Source organism: Galeopterus variegatus, unplaced genomic scaffold (genome assembly GCF_000696425.1).
Source record: "Galeopterus variegatus unplaced genomic scaffold, G_variegatus-3.0.2 Scaffold875, whole genome shotgun sequence".
Lineage (NCBI taxonomy): Eukaryota > Metazoa > Chordata > Mammalia > Dermoptera > Cynocephalidae > Galeopterus > Galeopterus variegatus.
The window spans coordinates 428,003-452,504 of record NW_007726986.1 but is presented as its reverse complement, the minus strand read 5'-3'; the positions used below and the strand labels follow the sequence as shown (position 1 = coordinate 452,504).

The following is a 24,502-nucleotide window of genomic DNA, read 5'->3' as shown; positions in this document are numbered from 1 at the left end:
ATTTTTAGGATGCAGGGCTCAGGGAGTGCTTTCAGCAAATTTATACTCAAACACCTATATAAAAAAGAAGAAAAAAAATCTCAAATCAGTAATGTACATTTCTACCTTAAAAAAACTAGAAAAAGAAGCGCAAACTAAACCAAAAGCAAATATAAGGAGGAGATAACAAAGATTACAACAGAAATATATAAAATAGGGAATTAAAAAACAATAGAAAAAACTCAACAAAACCAAAAGTTGATTCTTTAAAAAGATCAACAAAATTTGCAAACCTATATGTAGACTAAGATAAAGAGAGAAGACAGAAATTACTAAAATCAGAAGTAAGCAGTGGCATTATTAGATTGTCATTATGGGTTTTTTTTGTGGTCATAAGATTTAGTTTCTCTTTCTCATTTGAATTTTGTTCTACAGTGGGTTTTGTTCTTTCTTGTGTATTCATGGTAGTGATTATCATTTTTTGGATTCTAGATGCTGACTTCCTTGACTTCCTTGAGGATTACTTGTAGGGCTAGTTGTGTGGTGGTGAACTCCCACAGTTTTTGCTTATCTGGAAAATACACTACTTTCCCTCGTTTCTGAAGGATAGTCTTGCTGGGTATAGCTTTTTTGGCTGGTAGTTTTTTTTCTTTTAGTATTTTGAATATATTATCCCATTTTCTTCTGGCCTATGGAATTTCTGTTGAGAATTCTGCTTTTATTCTGATAGGGGCTCCCTTATAGGTGACTTGATGCTTTTCTCTTCTTTTATGATCCTCTCTGTCTTTGAGTTTGACTAGTTTGACTATAATGTGTCTTGGAGAGGATCATTTTGGGTTGAATCTGTTTGGGGATCTTTGAGCCTCCTGGATCTGAAGGTCTGTGTCTCTCCCCATATCTGCGAAGTTTTCTGATATTATTTCATTGAATAGGTTTTCCATGCCTTTTCCTTTCTCCTTCCCTTCTGGAATACCCATGATTTGAATACTCGTGTGCTTAAAGTCGTCTTCTAGCTCTCTTAGATTCTCTTCATTTTTCCAAATTCCTTTTTCCTTTTTTTGTCTGCCTGGTTTATTTCAGAAAGACTATCTTCAAGATCAGAAATTCTTTCTTCTGCTTGTTCTAGCCTGCTGCTTAAGCTATCAGTTGTGTTTTTTCTTTTGTTGAGTGAATCTTTTGGTTCCATTAGTTCTGCTATATTCTTTTTTTAATATATTAAACTCTTTGTAAATTTCCTCCTTCATATCCTGGATTTTTTTTCTTGTTTCATTATGTTGTCTAACTGAGTCTTCTCCTATCTCAGCAAGTTTCCTTAAGATTGTTGATTAGAATTCTTTTTCAGTCATTTCAAGGATTTCTTGCTTTATAGGATCTGGTATTTGAGAATTACTGTATTCTTTTGGTGGTGTCATATTTTCTTGGAATTTCATATTTCTAGTATCTCTACGTTGATGTCTGGTTATTCTGGCCTGAATTGTGTCTCTCCAAAAGTTTAATGTGTTACAGGCTTGGTCCCCACTGTGACAATGTATAGAAAGTGGGAAATCCTATTATGGTAGTTGAAAGGTGGGGCCTTGAATAAGTGATTAGACTGTATGACCATGCTGTAGTGAGCGGATTAGTAATGGTGATTAGGGGCATGGTTCTGAGGGCTTTAAAAGAAGAGCACATGAGAGGTTAGTTTATCTCTGCTCTGCCATTTCGTGATGTGGTATCCTGCCATCACTGTCTCCACCACCAAGACCCTCACCAGATATGTTCCCTGGGCTTTGGACTTCCTAGCCTCTAAAACTGTAACCAATAAATTTCATTTTCATATACATTACCCAGTTCCAGGTATTTTGTTGTAAGCAACAGAAACAGACTAATACACTGGTCATCTGGTTGAGCAGTTGCTTCTTCTATTATTCTGGAGTGGGCTTTGAGGAGGAGATGTCCTCTCCTTTTTCAGGTCTCTGCTGGTGACTCTTCTTGTGTCAATGCAGTCAAGTGCATGGTGGCTGTGGCTACTGCTGGGGTGTCAATCCACTTTTGCAGCAGCCATGGCTGTGGTGGGCCACTTGCAAGGAAGTGGTGTTTTTGTCATGCTCTTTGCCTGCTTCCAGGCAGGGGATACTGCCCTAGGCACCTGCCTAGGACCTCAGCTGTTCTCTGTTTCTTGACTGCTTCTGGGCAGAGGGTGCTGGCCCTTAGATCCTGCCTAGGACCCCAGGCATGCTGTGTTTCTTCAGTGGAGATGTTTTTGAAAATAGTTTGACAGTTCTTTAAAATGTTAAATACACAGAGTTACCATATGATCCAGCAATTCTGATCTTAGGTATCTATCCAAGAGAATTGAAAACATATATCTACACAAATCTTTGTAAACAAATGTTCATAACATTTATAATAGCCAAAAGTGGAAACAACCCTAATGTCCATCAACTGATGTATGGGTTAACAAGTTTGATATATAAGAGTACTTCAAAAAGTTTATGGAAAGATTCATATTATCTTTAATTCTAATTTTCCATGTACTTTTTGAAGTACTCTCATATATCCATATACTTAAATATTACTTGACCATAAATAGGAGTGAAGTACTGATATATCCTACAATATGTATGAACCTTGAAAACATTATGCTGTGTAATAGAAGCCACACAAAAGACATTTTGTATGATTCCATTTACATGAACTGTCTAGATAAGGTAAAGCCAAAGAGACAGAAAGTAGATTAATGGTTCCAGGGGCTGGGGAGAAGGGAAACTAGGGTTTGGGTTGTCTTTCGGGGGTGATGAAAATGTTCTAAAATTGATGATGGTGATAGTTGCACAGCTCTGTGAGTGACATTAAGGAATTTGGACCAACCAAGTTGCTGAGAATAACTGGAAAAGCTGACAGTATTATTTAAAATCTGCTTGAAGACATGGGAGAACTAATAAGAAAGTGAAGAATACTGAGGCCTAGATCAGGGAGAAGAAGGAAACTCAGAAAGGGGAGCCTAGCATTTCCTCAAAGTGTTTGCCCATTCCAGTTTATTAGCTGCAAAGCTGAAAACTGAGCAGAGCTTTAGACAGCCTTACAGTGCTAGCGGAAGAAAAATTGGAATCTAGGGCCCACTGAAAGCATGCCCGATGTAAACTTCGGGTTGGAAGCCCAAAGGGCTTTGTGTGGCCTAGAAATATGAGTGAATTTGAAATTGAATGGCCTTCTTGTAGGGGCTGAGGTCCAACTTTAACTCATCTCAATCCCTAAAACTGGATTAAGGTAATCTAGGATTGCTCCTGTCTTGAATGGGTCCTCAAAGCAAATGTAAACTCTAAAGAAAATATTATTTTAGGCATCAAGTTATTTACACAGTTTTCCATATACAATGTCAGGAACTTAAAAATAGCTGGGCATAAGAGGAGGCAATACCACATGATTGGAAATTAAGAGACTCAATCAATAAACAATAGAAAGAGACTCACAGGTGATTCAGATAATGAAGTTATCAGGAACAGACTTTTAAAGAACTATGTTAAATTTGTTTAAGGAAATTGAAATAAGATTGAGAGTATGGCACTAACTAGAAATATAAAAAACCAAATTTGTGGGAAATGTTTTTTAAGAAAAAAGAACCAAATAGAAATTCTGTAATTACAATAACTCAAGTTAAGAAATCAATGACAATAATGAATGTTGGCCAGGATGTGGAACAATGGGAATGCTCACACAGTACTAAAGTGAGTTTAAGTTAGTACATTCACTTTGGAAAAGAGTTTGTAATTATCTACTAGAGTTGAGTACACACTAAGTTTGTAATCAGTAGAAATGTGTGCACATTGTACCAAGAGCCATGTACAAAATATAGATTACAATTTATTCATAAGAAATACAAATTGGAAACAACCCAGATACCCATCCACAGAAATGAGCGAGTTAATTGTTGTGCTTTCCTATGATGGAATATTACACAGCCAGGAAAATGAACAAACTATTGCTACACACAAAAATATGGATGAGTTTTACAAAGATAATGTTGGCAAAAGAAGCTAGAGAAATACATATTGTGTGATTGTACTTTATGCAAAGTTCAAAAGCAAGCAAAACTAACTTATACTGGCATTCATGGGTGTGCCTAGGAAATGCACCAAAATGTTAATGTGGTTATTTCTAATGTTTGATTTTATTTTCTTCAATAACTTCTATATTACCTTCAATAGACAATGTACTACTTTTCTAATAAAAATGAAGTTTTTCTGAAAGTATAGCATTCCTATAAGTTAGTATGAAAATAGTATGTGCAAAATGAAAAATGTATTTTCTTAAAAACTTTGTTTAAATCACCTGTGCTTCTATAGGATGAAACAAATTTTCTTTTTTCTCTAGTTAGAAGAACTTTTGGGTGGGTGGGGGGAGTTTAAAATAAGTTTCTGGAAAAAACCCAGAAGCATAAAAAATATAATTCCATCACATAGAAGCAAGCATTGTTAAAACGTTTTGACTTATTTTCTCCTAGCCTTCTTTTCTATTATGTTTTTAGATGAGATCATATAGTATAGAAAATTTAATGTGCTGCTTATTCAATTTGAATTTATATTACATGCTGTTGTTACTTCTTCAAGTTATTTCTTAGTTGTCTATCTGCCTGCCTACCTCCTTCCCTCTCTTTTTCTGCTCCCCCACTTCCCTGTCTTCTTCCTTCCCTCCCTCTCTCTTTTCCTCCTTCTCTGTTTCCCTTTCTTTTTTCTTGCTTCCTTTCTTTCTCTATTCCTTCCTTTTCTCAGCAAAAATTTATTAACCTACTACTGTGTTCCAGACATTTTGCTTAAACACAGTCCCTCCCTCCAGAGGGAGAGATAGCACCCAGCAAAAAATGAGAGCATTATGATAAGGAGTTAGAAATATTTGAATATACACACACACACACGCATGCACACGTACACACACACACATATACCCCGAACTCATTTTTCATTAGGAAAAATACTATCTAAACCCATTCTGAGCCAGCATTACCAAGAACCCTGTAGGATCATACCCCTTTGAGTAACTATATAGGCTCTGGTTGAACCCGGCCAGAAGTGAAATGAGGCTATTTGTAGTACTGATGGTGGGTGCCTTGGGAGGGTGCTACTTTGTGTAAGAACATTTGTTGTAGTAGTTGTTTTGGCTGAGGTTGAAGTTACTATGTTTGGCTTTTGTTTTGTTTTTATTATGTGGGATGTAGATTTTACAAGGGATTATGCTGGATGAGGCCTAGGGATATCTGGTTATAAATATTTCTAAAAGTAAAACTTACTGAAATGCTCCCTGACATAGACCTGATAAAGGAATGGAAGCTGCTCCCTGCCCATCCCCTCTGTCCATCAGGAAGGGGAATGGAGGCCTCTCCTCCAGCTCTAAGTCCCTCTGGGGGCCTTCAGTGGTCTAGGGCAGGAGTTGTCAAATTTTTTCTACAAAGGACCAGGTAGTAAATATTTCAGGCTTTGTGGGCATATGGACTCAACTTTGCCATTGTGGACTGAAAGCAATCATAGATAATACAGACAAGCCCCTACTTAACAATGGTTCAACACAATTTTTTGACTTTACGGAGGTGTGAAAGCAATATGCATTCAGTAGAAACTGTACTTGGAATATCCATACAACCATCTGTTTTTCACTTTCTGTTCAGTATTCAATAAATTACATGAGATATCATTATTATAAAATGGCCTTTGTGTTAGATGATTTTGCCCAACTGTAGGCTAATGTAAGTATTCTGAGGATGTCTGAGGTAGACTAGGCTAAACTATGATACTGTAGGTTAAATGTTTTAAATGCATTTTCGAATTCATTATTTTCAACTTCTGATGGGTTTATTGGGATGTAACTCTATCATTAAGTCGAGAGGCATCTGTACTTAATTGCATGGGCTTGGCTGTGTTACAACAAAATTTTATGAAAATTGGTCATGGGCCCAGATGTGTTCCATCAGGTTATAGTCTACTGATCCCTGGTCTGCAAGGATGTGCCCCAGGGGTTCACGTGTAAGCAACCATAGGGACTGGCACTTCCTTCTGCTGTGACTCCTTAGGGATACCTCCTGCCTTGTTCCTGGAGAAGTTAAAAAAGTAAGGCCCATACACCTTAATTTCACTCTACCCCATAATTGCTTCTAATAAAAATGTTCTGGTCAAAGGGATCTTTGGAAAACAACAAAACAATCTTCAGCTTCTCCTTAAACCTCATGCCTCTGAAGCAAACCTAGAGTCCTTTGGCAGGTCATCCAAAGATTTAACTGCCATAAACCCTAGGGATAGAAAATATGAGGTTTCAAAGGGTAGTAAAAAGTTTTACAATAAAAATTGTCCTTAAGAAAGTATCTCAACACAATTAAAGCCATATATGACAAACCCACTGCCAATATAATCCTGAATGGGGAAAAGTTAAAAGCTTTTCCCTTAAGAACAGGAACAAGACAAAGACACCCACTCTTACCTCTCCTATTCAACATAGTGTTAGAAGTACTAGCCAGAGTGATCAGAGTAGAGGAGGATATAAAGGGCATCCAGATTGGAAAAGATGAAGTCAGACTGTCCCAGTTTGCAGATAGTATGACCTTATCTATAGAATCTCCTAAAGACTCTACAAAAAAACTCTTGGAGTTAATAAATGATGTCAGCAAAGTTGTAGTATACAAAATCAACATGCAACAATCAGTAGCATTTCTATACTCCAACAATGAACTAGCAGAAAAAGAAATCAAGAAAGCTAGCCCATTTACAGTAGTCACCAAAAAAAATAAAATACCTAGTAATAAATTTAACCAAGGATGTGAAAAATCTATGCGACTAGAACTACAGACCACTGTTGAGAGAAATTAAAGAGGACACAAGAAGATGGAAAGATATCCCATGCTCTTGGATTAGAAGAATTAACATTGTAAAAATATCCATACTACCCAAAGTGATCTACAGATTCAACACAATCCCCACCAGAATTCCAATGACATTTTTCTTAGAATTGGAAACAACAACCCTAACATTCATATGGAATAACAAAAGACCACGAATAGCCAAAGCAATCTAGAGCAAAAAAATAAAACCAGAGGCATAACATTACCTGACTTTAAACTGTACTACAAAGCTATAGTAACCAAAACAGCATGGCACTGGCATAAAAACAGACATACAGACTAATGGAACAGAATAGAGAATCCCAAAATCAACCCATGCACCTACAGCTATCTGATCTTCGACAAAGGAACAAAGCCTACATACTGGGGAAGAGACTGCCTCTTCAGTAAGTGGTGCTGGGAAAATTGGACATCGATGTGTAGGAGAATGAAACTAGACCCATACCTCTCACCATATACCAAAATCAACTCAAAATGGATTAAAGAATTAAATATATGTCCTGAAACAATAAAACTCCTTAAAGAAAACATAGGGGAAACACTCCAGGAAGTAGGAGTGGGTACAGACTTTATGAGTATGACCCCAAAAGCACAGGCAACAAAAGGAGAAATAAACAAATGGGATTATATCAAACTAAAAAGCTTCTGCACAGCAAAAGAAACAATTAACAAATTGTTAATTGTTTTCTCCCAACAGTGGAGAATTAATTAATTAATTAATACATCTGACAAAGGATTAGTACCAGAATATACAAGGAATTCAAACAACAGCAGAAAAACAAGTAACCCAATTAAAAAAATGAGCAAAGGAGCTAAATAGGCATTTCTCAAAGGAAGATATATGAATGGCTAACAGACACGTGAAAAAATGCTCCAAATCACTCAGCATTCAGGAAATGCAAATCAAAACCACTTTGAGATACCATCTCACTCCAGTTAGGATGGCTAGTGTCCAAAACACTGAGAATGATGATAAGTGCTGGTGAGGATGCAGAGAAAAAGGGACCCTCCTACACTGTTGGTGGGACTGCCAAATGGTGTGGCCTTTATGGAAAATGGTATGGAGTTTCCTCAAACAATTACAGATAGATCTACCTATGACCCAGCTATTCCATGGCTGGATATATACTCATAGGAATGGAAATCATCATGTCAAAGGGATACCTGTACTCCCATGTTTATTGTAGCCCTATTTATAATAGCTAAGAGTTGGAACCAGATTAATGCCCATCATCAGATGAGTGGTTAAGGAAAATGGGATATCTATGCAATGGAATATTACTATGCTATAAAAAAAATGAAATACTACCATTTGCAGCAACAAAGATGGACTTAAAGAAAATTTTATTAAGTGAAATAAGCCAAGCACGTAAAGAGAAATACCACATGTTCTCATTTATTTGTGGGAGCTAATAAAAATAAATAAATATACAAACAAATAAGGGGGGAGAAGAAAGAATACACAACAATCACAACAATTCCTTGAACTTGTTAAGACAAGTGAACAGATATGATGTTGATGGGGATGGAAGGGGGAGAAAGAGGGAGGAAAAGGAGGAATTGGTAAAGGGTCAGGAAAATCAACTACATTGTATTTTGATAAATTAAAATAAATATTTTTTTTTAAAAGGAAACAAAGTGAAGAGATGTCTTATTGATTGGAAGAATATATTTGCAAATTATATATCTGATAAGGGGTTAATATCGAGAATACATAAGAAGTTCAAAGAATTCAATAGCAAGAAAACAACATGATTTAAAAATGGGCAAAGGACTTGAATAGACATTTCTCAAAAGAAGGCATAAAAGGGCCGGCCCGGTGGCACACTGCTATAGTGCGCCGCTTGGGAAGTGCGGCGGTGCTCCCGCCGAGGGTTCGGATCCCACATACAGACCGGTTCCTGAGGGTTGCGATCCGTTGCCGGACACGGAAAAAGACAAAAAGGAAAAAAAAAAAAAGAAGGCATAAAAATTTCCAAGTATATAAAAAAATGCTCAACATCACTAATTATCAGGGAAATACAAATTAAAACCACAATGAGTTGTCACCTCACATCTGTTAGGATGGCTGTTATCAAAAACACAAAAGCTAACAAGTGTTGGCAAGGATTTGGAGAAAAGGGAAACTCCTGTACACTGTTGGTAGGAATGTATATTAGTACAGCCATTATGGAAAACAGTATGGAGGTCCCTTAAAAAACTAAAAATAGAACTACCATATGATCCAGCAATCCCTGTACCGAGAATGCAGCTAAAGGAAATGAAATCAGTATGTAAAAGAGATGTCTGCACTTCTGTGTTCACTGCAGCATTATTCACAACATCCAGAATATGAAAGCAACCTAAGCATTTGTCAGTGGATGAATGGATGAAGAAAATGTTGTATCTATACACACTGGAATACTATTCAGCCTTCAGAAAGAAAGAAATTCTTTCATTTGTGACAACAGGGATGAAACTGGAGGACATTATGCTAAGTGATATAAGCCAGGCACAGAAAACCAAATACCACATAATCTCACTTACCTGTGGAATCTTAAAAAATTAGTTCACAGAAACAGAGTAAGAATGGTGGTTACCAGGAGCTGGGAATGGGGTGGTGGATGGGGAGAAGTTGGCAAAAGAGTAAAAGTTTTAGTTATGCAGAAGAAATAAGTTCTGGAGATCTGTTACACAACATGGGGACTATAGTTAATACAGTGTACATTTGAAAATTGCTAAGAGAGTAGGTTTTAAACATTCTCACCAATAAAAAATAAGTATGAAGTGGAAAAAAAATTGTCCTTAAGAGTCTTTGAAATAAAAAAAAAGTTATAAGCATTTTTCTATATTAGAAATTCTTTTTAAACATCATCATAAACAAATATGTTTTTGAAATGGTATATAATTTAATGATATGTTTGAATATTAAGCTGTTTGCTATTTCAGTTATTTTAAATAATGCTGTGATTAGCAGCTTTCTACATGATTTTTATGTCATATTTTGATTTTGTTCTAATAGAGTCTCAAAAGTATAATTATTAGAATAGAGGGCATAAACACAAGGTTGTGCCAACTTATACTCCCACCAGCAATATGTGAAAGTTCCAATTTCAACATAACTTTTGTAGCACTGCTTATTTTCTTTTTCTTCTAAAATATCTCTTACATTTTAATTGATAAGAGCTTGTTTGCAGGGCAGCTTTCACGCTGGACTCTTTTGCCGTTGTCAGTCTATTATATTATTCTGGCATTGGTTTGCTGAATAACATGCTATGCATCTAGCAATAGATTCTGGTCAGGCTGCTACAATGTTTGCCATCTGTGTTGAAAATATAGCCATCATCACCTGAATGAGCAGTTTATGTAGACCATTGGTTGCTAGTGTCTTTCTAGTAGTAAAGCAGAAGTTCTTAGTCTATCTGCCTTTCTTGAGAGCCATGACAGAGATTTCCTGGGCTCAATGTGTTAAGTGTCTTAGTCTGTTTTGTGCTGCTTTAGCAGAATATCTGAGACTGGGTGATTTATAAAGAACAGAAATTTATTTCTCACAGTTCTGTAGGCTAGGAAGTCCAAGATCAAGGCACCAGCATTTGGTCTGGTGAGAGCGTTCTTGCTGTATCCTGATATGGCAGAAAAGCTGAAGAGCAAGCTAGCCAATTGCTGCAAGAAGCCTCTTTTATAAAGGCCTTAATCCCTTAACAAGAGAGGAACCCGCATGGCCTAATTACCTTAAAAGCCCCACCTGTTAATACTGTCACATTAGCAACACCTGAATTTTGGAGGGGACACATTCAAAGCATAGCATTAAGTTATTGGAAAGGAATAAGAAAAGCATCTTTGGTGATCTGTTTAAAGAGTAGATGTGCTTTGTTTTTTGTGTTTTCAATTTCTAAATAATTTAATTAAGATAACAAGGAAAGCAATTTTAGTGTTTATTTGATGAATCCCATGTATATATTAAAAATAAGATTTATTTCAATATATATATTTACTGAATTCTTTACCTTCTTTCATTGTCTTTCTAGTTTTTAAGGAAAGGAAATTTTAGTTAAAATGCTGGCCTAGCATTTTTCTTATTCCCCAGTTTTTTTTCTTCCATGGGGAAAAATTATGGTTATGAAACTGGAAATTTTATTTCTTTTCCAGAAATTCTTTTGGTAGATTTATGTAAGAAGGAGAGTAATAATTGGCATGGCACTGCAGGCTGAAACCTACCCTTTATTTAGAATTAAGACAGGCGCTTTATTTCAAAATATTGAGTTAATAATACTTCTCTTAATTTATTGCACTTAAGTAAATCGAGACAATTTGTGATTTGTTTTGGCATTTTCACAAAATGGATAAAAGGAGGAGTTGCTTGGAGAACTATGCCCTCTTGGAAATTTTTCCCACATTCCTAATTTTCTTTGTGGAATGTCACTCACTATGTCCCCTTTAGAATTGCTCTTTCTAGATAGAAGATCAAGTGGAGTTGGGGTGGTATTACTATTTACATTAAGCTAGGAAAAAACTGAACTGTTTTGTTGGTATTTACTTCAGGAGCTTCTGACATCTTGGTTGAAGTGTTCCTGGTGTTTATATAATTCTTTAAACCTTATTCAAATGCTAAGTAAAACCAAAATGAAACAAAACCAAAACCTTGTATTTCTGTTACTGATCATTTTGTAGCCATAAAAGAAGAGATTATTTGTCTTTAGCACAGTAAAATTAAAACAATAATATTGAATTTTTCAAAACCAACATTTGAAAGTATGAATTGCATTGAAAAGAATTTTGAAATTTATTCTTAGCAGGATCTGAGTTTAATTAAGATATATGGGTCTGAGAATTATTTCAGATCAAGTTCCTCATATGTTGTTGATGAAGATGTTTACTCACAACTAAGTAACAGCTTAGAATTCTAATATAGGGAACCCATAACCTTCAGCCAAGTGTTTATTAACATTTGCTTTTTTCCAAACCTTTTTCCTCATACCACTCTTATTGGTTAAAAAATAATAAACAATTTTAAAAATGGGACTGCATATGTACATGTGCAAATACACTCATGCACGTATTCATTAGCAAACTATGTACATATACTTCTGAACTTATATATTATGTACTCTATAAAATACATAATAGAAATTTTAAATTTTATAAAAGGTATAATCTTGATAAAATTAACATTAATTTTTATTAACAGTACAGTAGAACTTTTGTTTTCACTTTATATTATCAATAACAATTCAATATGCTTTATTATTTTTTTAAATCATAACATTTAGGCATATAGTAATTCAAACTGATCTGAAGTTCATTTCTGTCTCGTTCAACAATTATGTGGAAGTGTTTGTTAAAATTTGCCTGGTAAATTTTCATCCTCCATGATATCACTCAGTTGTTACATTTCGTGATTATAGTGCTAGTTTGTATATTCTGGTATTCCATTCTATTTTTAAAGTTCAAAATACTAGTGTTTTTGTTGGTTTAATATTGTTAGTTTGGAAACAGCCAGGAATTTTGTTCACCTTTTTTGGTTCTCTCTCCAGTCTATCACCCAACCTTTCCTCTCCTCTTTTCCACTTTTCTGCCTCCTTTTTATTCCTGACAACCTCCTAACTCTATTTTACCACTCAGTTCCAGCAATTACCCACACACAGTGAAGAAAAAGAAAGTAATTAGAGGGAGCCCTCAGAAGGTGGCAAATATCTGCTGGGGCACGGGAAGGAGTTAATAGACAGAACCATCCCTCCCAGGTTTTTAGGGGGAGAAATCAAAACTGCTACCACCGTAGTAGCTTCTGGCCAGATTAGAGGAGCTTGCATTCTGGTCCAAAACCTCTAATGGAGGGGCACTGAACACTTCAGGAAGGGTCCTGAAGTCTTTCTAGACTGATTGCTTCAGAGGTGTCAGTTTGGAAGGCACACTGGGCAGGAGGATACAAAGGGGAAAGAAGCATTGGATACAGTCATGTTGAATACTTTATATTAGAATTATAACTGTTTAATGCTTGTGTTTTTATAAATTAACATTTTATTTAATACTTTATAATGTTTATGAATTTCCACATTAAATATGTTAATATTTAATTTCACTGATTTTTAAACATTTTGTATGAACACTTTTTGATTAAAATATTAGTACTAATACTTGTACTACATGAAGTGAATACCAAGATACTACTAGTGACATTTGCTGCAGTATTACAATTATTTCTTTGATTTTTTTGTTATGTTTATTAATAGATCAAAGACCATTTAAATTCTTCATTTGGAAGTTTTAAATGTCAGACAGTTTTGAATCCATGTGTATGAAATTGCACATATGGGTTTTTTTTAGTGACAGACATCATTTTCAGCAATAAAATCATGTAACAGTGGAAACATTTCTAAACATCCTTATCAGAATGTTCTTTGTATAATATAAGTTTTTTAAAAAGCAATTACTTTCGCAGTCACTGTCAAAACATTATCTTTACTTTCAAAGGACATAGATTAAGTATGTGGGATTTTTTTTTGTTTTTAATATCTGTTGTGTATTTATGCTGCATACTGTTGACAGCCATGTGTCATCATAGAAGAGGTCGGCAAATTTGGAATAGTTGTCTTTCTTGTAGAAGAAAAATAGGTAATTATTTAAGCTTGACAGTTCTTTAAGGTATTTTGCTGCAAGATAATAAATTTCTGTATAGTACAAAAGATTTTTTGTGCTCGATGTCATTGCTAAATTTTGAAAGAATGTGTTCATTTAAAATCTATTTTTAAAGCTTTTTATCATATGATATATCACATGTACAGAAAAGTGCATTATATGTGTACAATTTAAGAAATAATAAAGCCAGCATCCATCCAGCCAACATCAAGATCAAGAAACAGCAGCACTCCAGGAGTTCCCTGTGTGTACTTCACTTCCCTAGCGGTGACCGCTATCCTGACTTTTGTATTATCGTTTCCCTATGTTTTATAATAGTCTTATTGTCTGTGTATCACTTAATACTGAATTCAGTTTTTGGTTTGATTTGGTTTGGTTTTTGCTGGCTGGTGTAGGGATCAAACCCCAGACCTTGATGTTATCAGTACCATACTAACCAACTGAGCTAAGCAGCCAGCTTGAATTCAGTTTTACCTGGATTTGCACCTCATGTTGAGAATAAACCTTATTAAAAGTCATGGAATTGTTATTAAACTTCAGAGAAGCATAACTCATCAGTAGAAGGGTGGAGACAGATTTAAAAGCCAGGAATTTTTAAGGAATTTAAAGAGTAGAACATAGAATAGGCATTAGGTAGGAATAAGGTTTCTCTGTTTACAAGTGTATGACATCAAAACATGAGGTTTGAGTCACATCTTAAAATATTTTGTAAATTTTGCTTAATATTAAAATTTTTCCATGGCATGACCATAAATATTTATAAGATGACACAGACATAACTTCTTTATTTTCAATGTGGTACAGTTGAACTACATTTCAAATGAGAAATAACATTGATAGGGAGTAGTCGTATGAAACTGCGTTCAAAAGAAAAAAGCCCAAGTTTCAAATGCCTTTTATTTTGAATATTTTTCTCTGTATAGTATTATTTAATTTTAAAAGTATTTTCAGATCCAACTAAACTTTAATTTAGAAATGATTTATATTTTTTTCTCTCAACTGAAGCTTTAAGCATATTTTTCTGATAATTCAGTTAAATATACTGAGTTTATTTTAAAAGAGAATCTGTTTTGAAACCATTCCAAAATATTTGTTTGAACAGGCACTCAGCATCTCGATGAAAACTGTTGGAAAAGAAAAACTTTCAGAGTCATTCTGCTCTCAGACTACCCAAGCCAACTAAACTGGTATAGTTAACACTTCTGTAAGAGGCTAGGAGCCAAGAAATTTAGCACTTCCTGAACTGCTTTTCAGCAGGCTTTCAAAGCAACTTAGTGTTTGATATTAATACCATTGAATTTTCAGAGTAAAAGGCTAGAAGCAGAACATCTGCATTTCTTTCTTTCAGTATCATACTTATCAGTCGCTTTTAGTAATCCATGATTAGCTTCAATCTCTGCCTTATGTTAGTGTTGAAGCTGTAATTCTTTCCTGAATTTTGTGGAGCATCGTTCTTCAAAGGCAAGAAGAGAATGCCCTATAGAGTGTGACCCCAGGTATGATTAAACCGTCTTCCAGATATTAATATTTCTACATTGCTTTTTAGTACTACTGAGTGTCATAGTAGAGACGTAAAATATATAGGACATCAGAATGCTTTGGGATAATTGGTAATTATATTAGGGTACCAAATTTATAAGTAGCGATTGTTTATTCAGCTTTTGACCTGTTCGTTTTCATTATATACCCTTGAAATTTACTGCCACCACTTAATTAATTTAAAAATTACATGCTTAGTGTCTTAGTCCATTTTGTGCTGCTATAAACAGAGTACCTGAGATTGGGTAATTTATAAAGAATAGAGATTTATTTCTTATAGTTCTCAAGGCTAGGAAGTCTGTGGTCAAGGAACCCACATCTGGCATGGGCCTTCTTGCTGCATCATCCCATGGTGGAAGGTGGGAGCGCAAGAGAGCACATATGCAAAGGCGTGGGAGTGGGGGGCAAACTCATCTTTTTATCAGGAATCCACTTCCAAGATAACTGATCCACTCCCAACGTAATAACATTCATTTATTCTGAAAAATATTCACCTAAGCACCTCCTAAAGGTTCCGCCTCTCAACACTGCATTGGGGATTAAGTTTATAACACATGAACTTTGGGGGACACATTCGAACCATAGAATTTTGCCCCTGGCACCCAAAATTTATATCTTTACCTGCAAAATATACTTATTCCATCCCACTAGCCCCAAAGACTTAACTCGTTTCAGCACCAGCTCAAAAGTCCAGGGTTCCATCTGAATCAGATATGGGTGAGACTCAAGGCACAATTGATCCTGAGGCAAATTCTCCTCCAGCTGTAAGCCTGTGAAGTTGAATGAGTTATCTACTTTCAAAATACAATGGTGAGACAGTCATAGGATAGACATTCCCACTCCAAAAAGGGGGAATAGGCAAGAAAAAAGGAATAACAAGCCCCATGTAAGTCCAAAACCCACTCAGGAAAACAATGTTAAATCTTAAAGCTGAAGAATAATCTCTGACTCCATGTCTGCCATCCTGGGCACACTGGGGCTCGGGTTGGGCCCCCAAGGCCTCAGGCAGCCCCACCCCTATGGATTTGCTGGGCTCAATCCACCCAGCAGCTCTCATTGGTTTGAGTCTCATGCCTGCAGCTTTCTTAGGCTAGAGTTGTGTGATGGTGGCCCTACAATTCTAGGTCTTGGGGACTGCCTCACTCCCCTGACTCCACTAGGCATTGCCCTAGTAGGGACTCTCTACAGTGGCCTTGCTCCTGCAGCTCTGCTGGGCATTGCCTTAGTGGGGACTCTCTGTAGTGGCTCTGCTTCTGCTACAAGTCTCTGCTTTAGCAAGAGACTCCAAGCTGTCATGACATCCTTTGACATCTAGGTAGAGGCTGCCATGACCCCACACCTCTTGCATTCTGTGCACCTACAGGATTTGCACCACATGGATACCACCGAGGTTTACAGCTTATACCTTCTAGAGCAGCAGCAGGTCAAGCCACACCTGGACCCACTTTGAGTCACACAGATGGGGAATCCAAGGGGTGTTGTGCTAGAATTCAGGAGCAGACTCTCAAGGTGGCGCAGGGCAGCAAATGCTGAATGTCCCACAGACACCCCTCTGGAAACTTTGCCCTCAAGGTCCTGACTTGTTTTGAAGATCTCTGAAATGCCTTCAGGGTCGTTCTCCCATTGGTTTGATGACTAGAACCTGGTTTCTTTCTGTCCATATTAATCTCTTTAGCAAATGGTCACTTGGCCAGCTTTATATGGCCAGGCTTAGAGTTTTCCAAGTCTTTCCATTCTGCTTCCCTTTTAATTATAAATTTTGTCTTTAAATCATCTCTCTTTTTCATTTTTGCCATAAGCCAAAAGAAGCCATGTAGCACTCAAATGCTTTGCTGTTTAGATATTTCTGCCAGATATCCTAGTTCATCACTCTTAAGTTCTGTCTTCCACAAAGTCCTATGACATGGATACAATTCCACCACGTGCTTTGCAACTGTATAATAAAGATGTCTTTACGTCAGTTTCCAATACCTTTTCCCTCATTTTCATCTGTGACCTCATCAGAATGGCTTTTACTGTCCTTATTTCTACCAACATTCTAATTACGACCACTTAAGTAATCTCTAAGCTCTTAAGTAACTTACAGCTCCTTTTTTCTCAGCCCTCTCCAGAATCACCTCAATGCTCCATTTCTAGCAATCGAGGCTTTTTCTAGACTGCTTCTCCAAATTCTTCCAGACTCTACTCATTACCCAGTTCCTAAACTGCTCCCACATTTTCAGGTATTTATTATAGTAACACCCCCACTTCTCAGAACCAATTTTCTGTCTTGGTCCTTTTTGTGCTGCTATAGCAGAATGCCTGAGACTGGGTAATTTAGAAGAACAGAGACTTATTTCTTACAAATCTGGAGGCTGGCAAGTCCAAGATTGAGGAGGCCACCTCTGGCAAGGGCCTTCTTGCTGCATCATTCCATGGTGGATGGTAGAAGGGCAAGAGAGCGAGGTGCGGGGAGTGGATTGAACTCATCCTTTTATCAGGAGCCCACTCTCAAAATAACTAACCCACTCTTGAGATAATGCCATTAATCCATTTATAAGGGAAACCCTCACGACCAAATCACCTCTTAGAGGTCCTGCCTTTCAACACTGTTGGATTGGTGATTAAGTTTCCAATACATGAACTTTGGGGAAACATTCAAACCATAGCACTTAGTATATGTGATATGTTGATCTCTATAGCCACGTATTTGCTCTAGTTGGTGCTCACTTACATATTCATTGACTTGAACTAGATAGTACCCACCACATTTAGGTGCTGTGGTGGAAAGTAAATAATAAAAGATTCAAAGATTCTGTGTGCTAACTACACAGACAAGACTAAATTTAACATCTATATTACCATTTCTCAAATATCACAGTTGGAAAAATAGCAGGAATTAGATTTTCAGTCACTTGGTTTTTCAGGGATTCCCACAAAATTAGATTAACAATGTCTCTGGAAATGATTACCATACCTTAATAAATTTTAAGCTTTCTTTCAGAACTGTAAATGTAGAGCAGATATATGGAACCAATGATAAATCCCCTGGAATTTTTCCTTCATCATTTGGATCTGTGTATAATCTGAAATGGCAAATTATATACAGTTTGGGGCACTTATGACTTGTAGGGGTCTGAGAATCAGCAGAGGAATGCAATCCTTTCATGCGTCTGTGCCTGGTCTTTCCATTTTGGATAGTATATTACTGGACACTTAGAAAGCAAATGAGGGAGCTTCAGAAAGGGACTGAAGGGGGTGATGACTGAAAAGGACGATTAAAACCAGAATCTGCAATTGATTGGGACACAGTCATGGGAAGGAAGCATACACATAAATAATAGGGTATGTTACTAAAATCTAAGAAAAATAGAATGAGGCAAAATATGTCAAGTATCCTGATGTTCCGTGTGATTCTACATTAGATAAGTCTTACAAGAGAGATGGTTGAAATCACTATTGTTAATACATGAACCAAGAAATAGGAATTCTGTTTAACATAGTAAGTAACATTGTTACATAAGGAAGGAGCAGAGACTTTTCAGTAGAGGGATATTTTTATCTGTAATTTCTCTGATTTAGTGCCAAAAGCTTTTTTGAGAGACTATTTAAAGCTATTTCTGTCAAAGTTTCATTGTTGGAAACTGACAGCTGCTATATTTCTTTTAAACACTGATTTAAGCTCTTTGTGTTATATCTCATCTGTTGCTAAATTCCTTAAAGTTAAAAAAATGTGTTTAAATTAAAAGTATTATGAGACAAAACCTTTATTCTTTGGATGGAATAATACTCCTTTTGTGACATTTTTGTTTCCCATCAAAAGTGAGAAGTGAATGCCTTGCTTTTGTGCATGCCATTTCTAATGGAGGACAAGAAGTTATTTTCTTCAATGGCTGGTTTCCAGAATTTTTGGCAGAACACTTTTTGTCAAGTGTATATTCCCTTCTTTAGGCCTTTCTATATAGAGCCCACAAACATCGTCACAGTGAATGATGTCATTCAGAGGGTTAGTGACCATGCTTCTGCCATGAACAAGAGGATTCATTACTACAACCGGCTCACCACTCCTGCAGACAAAGCACTGGTAAGGAGCAAAGCATTACTGATTGTCTAAAGTTGAGTAGAAATGAACAGTGAACAACATAAACCAGGGCAACTCCCAGTGGTTGAACTTTTTGCTGGCCATATTCCAAGGACAGCATCATGCAAAGTCAAAAATAGTAATTATAACATGCCGTACACCTCAGGCCAATTCATTCTTATCTAGCCTGAGATAGAGAGGTTTGAAATAATCTCTCCATGTTGACCATAGCCTGCTGATCCTAAACCCAAGAGCTCTGAGGATGATAAATTACTTTTGAAGTGGCAGTTTAGGTCATTGATTACATGCTGTACACCTCAGGCCAATTCATTCTTATCTAGCCTGAGATAGAGAGGTTTGAAATAATCTCTCCATGTTGACCATAGCCTGCTGATCCCTAAACCCAAGAGCTCTGAGGATGATAAATTACTTTTGAAGTGGCAGTTTAGGTCATTGATTAAGAACATAAGTAATTAACAGGCTCTGGTTAGTCTGTTCAATTTTTAAGTTTGAAGCTTCAAGGGAAAAATGTTTTTAGAAATTTTCTACAGGAATGGGAAACTGAAATATTTATGTACATGTATATAATATTTTCCTATTTAGCATTATCCTTTTATAAATTGAAAACAGGGATCAAAGGTCCAGATACTAAATGTTTTAGGCTTTGCAGGTCACATAGCATGTTCTTCCTCATTTTGCCTTATGACATTAAAAATGTAAAAACCATTCTTAAGGAAGGGGCTATAAATAGGCCAGATTTGGCCCAACGGCCATAGTTTGTTGATCTTCTAAAATCTATATTATTATTTTAGGATCAAAAATATATAAGTAGTTTGTTGGTTTTAAAAATTACCACATATGAAATATTTAGAAACTTGAAAGCTTTAAGAAAATGAGAACATTCTGGGAGAAAAATATGATTTTTTAAATAAGTATTAGTAATAAAAAGGGAGAAAAAAACTAACATTCATTAGATGTTTACTAAGGAGCAAGGACTGGGTGTCACTTGAACATAGGTATCTCATTTAATTCCTACGGTAGCTACATGAAATAAGTATTAAGATCTCCTTTTGTATGACGTAAGTAGGGACTTCCATGATGTTCTGGGTGGGATAATTTTTTCCCCAAAATTTTGACTCCCCACCCCCAGGCCTTTACATCAGTAGTTGTGGTAAGGTCTTAGTTTTATAACAGAATTCCCTAAATCTTTTGGGGAGTAGAGGTAATCCAGTATCTTCAGGTCCAGTTTGGACCTTCTAAAGGCTCTAGTCAAGGAAGCAAACTTCAGAGATACCAGCTGGGCAAGTCTAGGCCAGCACGTACATTATTTTCTTGGATATTAAGCCAGCACTGTGCACAAAGTTGAATCCTTTTTGTTAACTGACAGTGAGATGACTCTAGTAAATCAAAGTATGTAAATAGTGATCTAAAATTAACAGTGCAATCGAACCATTTTTAATGAATGTTTATCCATCCACACTCATTTCCTGAAAATCCCAAAATTATTTTTCCTAAAAGATTTTTGAGGGAAAAACAAATATGAAACCACAGGTCTCAGGTGTTCAGAGTTAAAACTTTTTATTTATGAAATTTTTCAAATTTACTTTAACATTTTTCTTCTAAAATTGGGAAGGGAAGAAAATTATTTGGCTGCCCATGTCTCCTAGATCCTTGCTAATAAAAGTGTGGCCTGCAGGGCCGGCCCGGTGGCGCACTGGATAAGTGCGCCGCTTGGGAAGCGCGGCGGCGCTCCCGCCCGAGGGTTCGGATCCCACGTACAGACCGGTTCCCGCTCACTGGCTGAGCGAGGCGCGGGAGCAGCACCGAGGGTTGCAATCCCGTTGCCGGTCCCCGGTCCGGTACAGGGGCAACACTGGGGGTTGCGATCCGTTGCCGGACACGGAAAAAAAAAAAAAACAAAAAAAAAAAAAAAAAAAGTGTGGCCTGCACAAGCGAGCAGTATCATATCACTGAGAGCTTAGTAAAAATGCAGAATCTCAGTCCTCACCCCAGACCTATTCAATCAAAATCTGCATAATTAACAAGATCCCTCTATAAGTCATAGAACATTCAAGTTTGAAAAGCCCTGCCCTAGACCACTGCCAGATTAGGATCCAATTCTCCAGTTTTTCTGTATCGCCTCAGAATTTCCCATTTCTTATTTTCTAATCCTGCCCAATATAACTTTCAATTTTCACCTTTTCTGGATTTGCTTTTCTAGCTATAGTGGTTTTTCTCCTACCTGCTATAGACATGGTCCTGTCCTTTTTTCTTTTTACTTCATGGTAGAAGACAACAGAACACAGATCCAAGAGGATTGCAAATAAAGAGAAGGCAGCAGACTCATTTCCATGTATGCCTTTGTATCTCTAGGAAGTAGTTGTTTCCAAAGCCACACCGTGCATAGCATTCAAGACATTCTTTGCCTGCAAGATACCATCAATCCATGCATAAAAAGAGAAGGACTTTTTGTACCATTCCATATCCTGTCTTCCTACTGACGCCAAATGTTTTCTCTCTTCCTTGAAGTCTTCCCTAACTATTCTAGTCTCCATTATTATTATTTTGTCATTCCCATGACATGGTACATCACAGAGGTGAACAGTTAATTTTTATTCTGTCTTCTAGCTTGTCTAATGGCTTTGTGTGTCCCCTGACTGGAATTTAAACTTCTTGAAGTTGGAGACTGTATATTATTTTTCTATTGAACTTCTCAACCTAGCACAAAGTTGTAGATTTGCATAGTAGGTACAAAATATAAAAGATTGTTTATTTATACCAGTCAGCTTCAATGCCTTTGAGGACTACCTATTCCCAAAGAACTATCTGCAGAGAGATGGTCAGAATTTCATCAGTAAACAGTATTTTTTCCCTTCTAGAATAGGAAGGTAGAATTAGTAAGAAATGTATGTGGGCAGGGTGGGGGTATGTGTATAAGATACGTATCTATTCAATCATTCTTTCTCTGCTATGTCTTCAGTCTCTCTCAATTGGCTCCTTCCCTTTTGCTTATGTACTTTAATCTTTTCCCTCTTTAAAAATCATTGTTTGCCTTTTCCTTAAGCCACTTTAGCGAAACTTTTTCTTCTGCTATCAAAGCATTTTTTAAAATAGTCCATATTTATTGTTCCTTTTTTTTACCTTCTGTTGATTCCTCAATTCTTATAGTCTGAGTTCCCACATATCTCTTTTCTAAAACCATCCTCACATAGGAATTCAGTGACTACTTAGTTCTTGAAATTCCCCTCACTTAAGGCCAGAGTCTCCTCCATCTAGATTTCTTTAATCTTGGTCTTTGCTGACACTTCTCCCTTTTTTCTCATGAAAATAAAGAAAAAAATATTTTGACAGTTGCGTATTCTAGGAATTCATTCTCATTTCAGATGGACAGTTTATCATGTTTATAGTCTTTAAACTCTCCTTTAGATCTTCCACTACATTTGAAAAATAATTTTTTAATTCACTAATAAGGGATGCATACTATTTATTTGTTTATAATATTTAAAAACGTTTCTACAGACAGGTAATCTAATGTATAGAAAATACCCTGTTTTGTACATTAACCGGTTCTGACATTTTTCTATATTTCTTTTTTACCAGATTGCCCCAGACCATGTAGTTCCAGCTCCAGAAGAGTACTATGTGTATAGTCCATTGGGTTCTGCTTATAAACTTCAGAGTTACACTGAAGGATGTGGTAAAAATACCAGTTTAGTAACTATGTGAGTAAAACTACTTTTTGGAGCATGACTTAAACTTTATGTGAATGAAAATTACTGATTATTCTTAACTTCTGTCTTAATTAAAAGAGGAGGAGTCAAACTTTATATTTTTACTGCTATTACTCTGTATTTTCAGTTTTATGATTTGGAATACCATGATGGGAACATCTATACTAAGTATTCCTTGGGGCATAAAACAGGTAATATAATTTTTTGGCACACTTTTTGCCTGAATTTTTTTATCTTTGTATTTCAAGTTTTATAATAGAAATTTTAATAAATCTACATAAAATTCATTAAGAAAATAGATTATTATATTTAGTTTTCTGTGAGTTGTCAGTTTTTATATCATGATTATTCAGAGTAGCGTAATGTGGTTGTATATGAATTTATTCTTACATGATGATATATGTTATTCTATACTTTTATTTTTAAACAGGCTGGACTTACTACTGGAATGTGTGTCATCATGGTGATGGGCCTTTTGACACTTTATTGCTGCTACAGAGTAGTGAAATCACGGACTATGATACGTAAGAATTTGACACAGTGAAAATAGATTAGTGATATGGGTATTAATAAGTATTTCCCATTGAGGCAGATCACTAATGTGTATATTCCACATGTGTGCCACCTGTCTACTTTGTACGGAAAGATTTACCTCTCTAATTCATAGCTTCAAGCTGAACTGATCTGTTAATGCATTAGTAGCTACCTTTGAAATTCAGAAAGGCTGGGAGTTCTTTGCAGAATGCATTCACTTTGGTGTTAGATTTCTTATGAGAATAATTTTAAAAGTCATATTTTTTAAATAAGTTCTCTGCCAGAACTTTATTGAGAATTCCGATTCTTATCAGTTAATTGTGTTGCATTTTGACCTATCCATACCAAAAGACCTAAATGTTGGAATCTCCTAAAAGCAGGAATTGCAATAGTTCCCATTATCCACAGGGGATATAGTTCAATACTCCCAGTGGATGCCTGAAACAGTGGAAGTTACCAACGATACACTTATATGTACTATGCATGAATTTCTTTTTCCTTCCTCACAATTTCAAAGATAAAAGATTCATTCTTACTATAAATCTTAGCAACCTCAACATAAAATTTTTTTCTTTCCTTATTAAGTCAAGAACTTTTACCTTTTCGCTTAAAGGATGCACTTTATGGCTTCTCTTTGCATATCCAAATTGCAAGCATCACTACTCTTGCACTTTAGGGCTATTATTATTAAGTGAAATAAGAATAACTTGAATGCGAACACTGCAATACTGATACTGCGATTGTCATCTGATAACCAAGATGGCTACTGACTGACTAACAGGCATAAGATAGTGTATATGCTGGACAAAGGAATGATACACATCCTGGGCAGGACGGAGCTGAATGGCAAGAGATTTTATCATGCCACTCAGGGGCATAATTTAAAACTTATGAGTCATTTCTTTCTGGAACTTTCCATGTAATATTTTCAGACTGTGGTTGACCGTGAGTAACTGAAACTGGAGAAAGTGAAACTGCAGATAATGGGGGATGACTGTTTAACTAGAAAAATATGAAAATGTAAGCAATTCTTTTGTAGTGAATTCTTAAAGTTGTATGAACAGATTACCTCTACTCATCTCTGTAAATTCTGGACCAGGAAAACATCTTTTTTAGGTTGTTTTAAAGTAGTTTAGGACCTAAATAGATATGCATTATTTCACTGGATCTCAGCAAGTA

The 24,502-nt window shown here is 36.2% G+C and overlaps 1 protein-coding gene across 3 annotated transcripts in view; it reads left to right on the top strand.

The window, feature by feature from the left end:
* The window catches only part of SLC38A9 (solute carrier family 38, member 9), a 90,479-nt gene that overhangs the window by 16,195 nt on the left and 49,782 nt on the right, over positions 1–24,502 (top strand). For all 3 annotated transcript variants that reach the window (XR_550509.1, XM_008573093.1, XM_008573094.1), the window contains exons 3-6: positions 18,929–19,061; positions 22,659–22,780; positions 22,917–22,980; positions 23,220–23,313. Coding sequence is in view for 2 of the 3 variants with exons in the window: in XM_008573093.1 (XP_008571315.1) it covers positions 18,929–19,061; positions 22,659–22,780; positions 22,917–22,980; positions 23,220–23,313 (413 nt within the window). In the remaining variant the exon portion in view is untranslated. The remainder of the gene's footprint in view (positions 1–18,928; positions 19,062–22,658; positions 22,781–22,916; positions 22,981–23,219; positions 23,314–24,502) is intronic.